This window comes from Xiphophorus couchianus, chromosome 24 (assembly GCF_001444195.1).
Source record: "Xiphophorus couchianus chromosome 24, X_couchianus-1.0, whole genome shotgun sequence".
Taxonomy (NCBI): Eukaryota; Metazoa; Chordata; class Actinopteri; order Cyprinodontiformes; family Poeciliidae; genus Xiphophorus; species Xiphophorus couchianus.
The window spans coordinates 6,529,226-6,533,646 of NC_040251.1; the positions used below are offsets into that span (position 1 = coordinate 6,529,226).

Sequence of the window (4,421 nt, forward strand, 5' to 3'; positions counted from 1 at the left end):
CCTGGAAGATTCTGCAACAACTTGAACACTTTGTAAAAAAGTGACAAAAACGAGAACAGACAGTGACTTACTCAAAGATTTCCACTTCACAGACAAACAAACTGAAGGTATATAAAGTCTGTGTTTCCATCTCTGAGACATCCTGTGACCAGAAACTGCTGCTGGAACAGACTCTTCAACTAACCATCAAAACAAGGTGACATTTAAAGTCCTACTGCTCATCATGATGCTTTATGTCTTGATTGAGTTGATTTGTGATACTAATTATGAACTTTCCTAACGATTCTTTCTACAGATGGCTGCCGGTCTTGTCTTCACTCTGCTTCTTGGTCTGAGCTTTGGACTCTGGGATGGAGCTGATGTAAGTATGGAGAAGGACTTAAAACAATGACTGGTATGTCTCTGTTGTGAGCTTTGGCTGACTGACGTAGATCAGATGGAGCAATCTGAGCCATCATTTGGTCGAAGTTCAATGAGGAAACTTTGTTCTGTTGGGAATTTTGTCCTAAAACTTTGGGTTTTTCCATCCACAGGCCGGATGTCGACTGAGAGGTACGTGCTTCTTTTATTGTTGGAGTTTCTATAATCTAAAAAACGACAATTACTTTGTAAGAAATTCTTTAAAAAGATAGAAAACTTTTGCTTTAATAGGTCATCCTTTCAGCAAAAGTACAGGACTTAATTTCTGTATAACATAAATTAATAAATTGTTTAGTCAGTGCATATTGTATAGAAACATCCCATCCCACAAGGTGGATAGGTCCTGGTAGTTTTTACAGAAGGCAGCTAGAAATGCTAAGGCAAATTATTTTCTTAATAAAATATTTGAATCAGAACCAATAAATGTGTCATTTCAGAGTTTTTATTATGTAAATATATTTTCTCATAACTTTAATGTATTTTTACCATAATGTTTGATGCAGCTGAACTTCTGGACTGTGTTCGGTGTTAAAATTATGCTGATTATCAGATCTATATATTTACCTTCTCTCATTTCCCAGCTCCAACAGCACTTGACTGCCCTGCAGGCTGGAGTTGGTTCGACCGTCGCTGTTTCTTGGTTGTGAATTTTCAATTACCCTGGGTTTTAGCTGAGGTACAACAGATGTGATGGTCACAGCAGATTTGCTACATTCAAAAGAATGTAAATTTATTGATATAAGACAATAAGATTCACCAACAACAAGGTTATAGAAACTGATTTCCGTTAAACAAATAGAACCATAATTTCTAAAGGTCGATATTCAGCTGCACCAACTGTCTCACTGCACAGAGGAAAGTTTAAACCTGTGTTGCCTTTTTCAGCAACATTGCCTCCAATTGGATTCACATCTGGCCTCATACCACAGTACAGGGGAGTACAACTTCATGAGACAGGTTATTCACCAAAAAACTGAAAGTCACACAACAACTTGGGTTGGCGGTTATGATACAACACAGGTGAGAATTTAAAAACAAATAAATAACTCTGTTTGGTTGATCACTTTCTATGTCAAGATGCATTTCTCATGGCACTTTTTGTAAATGCTTTGAGACGACCTTTGTTGTGAATTGTTGTTATATAAATAAACTGAATTGAATTGAACAGATGTTCCTAATAAAGTGGTCAGTTCAGTCAAATACATTCCAGTTGATCCTGGTTATAACACGATGCAGTTAATTGCAGATTAGAATATCAATTGGTCAACAGTTATCTCAGGAAACCCAGTTAGTTGTATTGAATAACTGACTATGCTAAACTCCCTCATGCTGAGGAAGCATGTGGCAACAGTGGAGAGGAATGAGAGGAGACCTCAAGTCACCTCTTTCAACGATTACCGGCCTGTGGCACTGACTCCCATCATGATGAAGTGCTTTGAAAGGCTGGTAAAAGAACACATCGTCTCCAGACTCCCCTCCACATTCGACCCGTTCCAGTTTGCCTACCGCCGAAACCGCTCCACTGAGGACGCCATCTCCTCCACCCTACACCTGAGCCTGGCTCACCTGGAGGAGAAGAACACTCATGTGCGGATGTTGTTCCTGGACTTCAGCTCAGCGTTCAACACAATCATCCCACAGCATCTGGCAGGAAAACTGGGACACCTGGGCTTCAGCACCCCCCTGCGCAACTGGCTGCTGGACTTCCTCACCGACAGACCTCAGTCAGTCCGGATCGGACAACACACCTCCGATGTCATCACCCTCAGCACAGGCTCCCCTCAGGGCTGCGTCCTGAACCCTCTGCTGTTCACTCTGATGACACACGACTGCGCCCCCAGGTTCGCCACCAACCACATCGTGAAGTTCGCGGACGACACAACGGTGGTGGGCCTCATCAGAGACGACAACGACCTGGACTACAGAGAGGAGGTGGAGCAGCTGGTGGACTGGTGCAGAGACAACAGCCTGATCCTGAACGTTGACAAGACGAAGGAGATGATTGTCGACTTCAGGAAGAACCGGCCCAGCCACGCTCCACTGCTCATCAACAGCTCGGCTGTGGAGGTGGTCAGCAGCACCAAATTCCTGGGGGTGCACATCATAAACGACCTCACCTGGACTGTGAACACCACGTCTCTGGCCAAGAGGGCACAGAAACGTTTGTATTTCCTGCGGAGGATGAGAAGAGCACACCTGCCCCCGCCCATCCTCAAGACGTTCTACAGAAGCACCATAGAGAGCATTCTGACCAGCTGCCTCTCTGTGTGGTGTGGAGGCTGCAGCGCCTCCGACTGGAAGAACGTGAGGAGAGTGGTGCGGACAGCAGAGAGGATCATCGGGGCCCCCCTTCCCTCCATTCAGGACATTTCATCCCAGCGCTGCGTGTCCCGAGGCCGAAACATCATCAGTGACCCCTCACACCCCCACCATGGACTGTTCTCCCTGCTGCCTCTGGAAAGAGGTTCTGCAGCATCCGGTGCAGGTCCACCAGGTTCTGAAACAGCTTTTTCCCACTTGCCATCAGACTGCTGAACTCTTAACTGGACTGCACTCAAAATCTGGTCTCCACTTTATACCTTGCACATGTACAGAGCTAAATAACTTCTATTTTACTGTCATTCCTGCACTTTATATTTTATATTTAGATTTATATTCATATTTTATACTGTATTTTATTTTATTCTGGAGTAACCTCACAACATTGGAACCTCAAAACACTGTCCTGAGCCGTATGTAACGAAATTTCGTTCTGTATTCACCCTGTGCATGAAAAATGACAATAAAGTCAGTCTAAGTCTAAGTCTCAGAGACCTCCAACAGAACCAGAACCTGCCTCTGTTTTCCACCGGCTGCTCTGACCAGCTGAGGGTTTTAAATAGAAACGATCCAAACACAGTTCATGTTTTCTATAATGAGTGACAGAAGTCTATGTTGGTTCTGTGTGATTTGTTTGCATAGGAACTTAAAACTAAATGTTCTTTCAGGAAGGCAAGTGGTTTTGGAGTGACGGTTCCAAGTTTTGGTTTTCTAACTGGAACCCCAATCAGCCAAAGAATGATGGTGGAGTCGAACACTGCATGATCATCAACTTACGTGGTATTTATTACTGGAGATACACAACTTGTAATTTAATAATTTTGTATAATATCTATGTATCTGGTGGCTTAGTAAGAAGGAGTTTGTCCTGTAATCGGTGGGTTCCTGGTTCGAACCCCCACTCCATTCATGTCTGTTGTGTCCTTGGGCAAGACACTTCATCTGCCCTGCATGCTTTCTGTAACTGATCAAATCATGTCCAAGTCTTTGTCAAAGGTTTGCAGTCAGGATCTGTCTGTTTGTCTCTTTACAGGAGTAGAGTTTGTGGGTGATGCTGACTGTGATAACAAGCTTCCCTTCATCTGTGCCAGACCCCTGTAACCTTCTCATGCCTTTTAATCTGAAATGCCCATATGGCTTTCCTGCTGGTGATGTCACTTCCACCTGGATGTCAAACCTCAACGACATCACTGCTGGAAGAATCTGATTTCACTTTATTTGATCATTTAAATAAATGTTTTCTTTCTCTGAAAGCTGATTGATTTAAAATGTGTCAAAATTCCAATTAAGCAGCAATTTATAAACTAATTGGTAATAGTTCTAAATCTCAGCTATAACTTTATGCTGAAAATCATCAGAATATCAGTGCATCAGTATAGTAATAACAATCTATGAAATATGAACAGTTTTCATAAACTCTGTACCACCTGTTTTGAACAAATTCACTGGTGTCACAAATATTTTACACCTAATGAAACCTTGTAAAAATGTTTGTCATCATAAACCTCTGAAACACCAGAGCATCTTTAGTTAAAAATCTGTTGACCCAACCAGAATACTGCAGTTGGGTCGTTATTAGGTCTGACAGCAATCAGTCAATCAATCAAGTTTATTCACTCAACACATTTTGTCACCAATGTACAAAAACTTTGTCTTGTAACAATTCATCTACATGAGTGAAA

General features: G+C 42.4%; 1 protein-coding gene across 1 annotated transcript; it reads left to right on the plus strand.

Annotated features, from left to right (window-relative positions):
* On the plus strand, nucleotides 1-4,180 carry LOC114140319 (ladderlectin-like). Its single transcript, XM_028010093.1, has 7 exons — nucleotides 1-196; nucleotides 296-361; nucleotides 534-552; nucleotides 1,002-1,096; nucleotides 1,306-1,440; nucleotides 3,408-3,519; nucleotides 3,773-4,180. The coding sequence occupies exons 2-7, from the start codon at nucleotides 296-298 to the stop codon at nucleotides 3,838-3,840; spliced, it is 495 nt and encodes a 164-aa protein (XP_027865894.1). The 5' UTR covers nucleotides 1-196; the 3' UTR covers nucleotides 3,841-4,180.
* The last annotated feature ends 241 nt before the right edge of the window (nucleotides 4,181-4,421 follow it).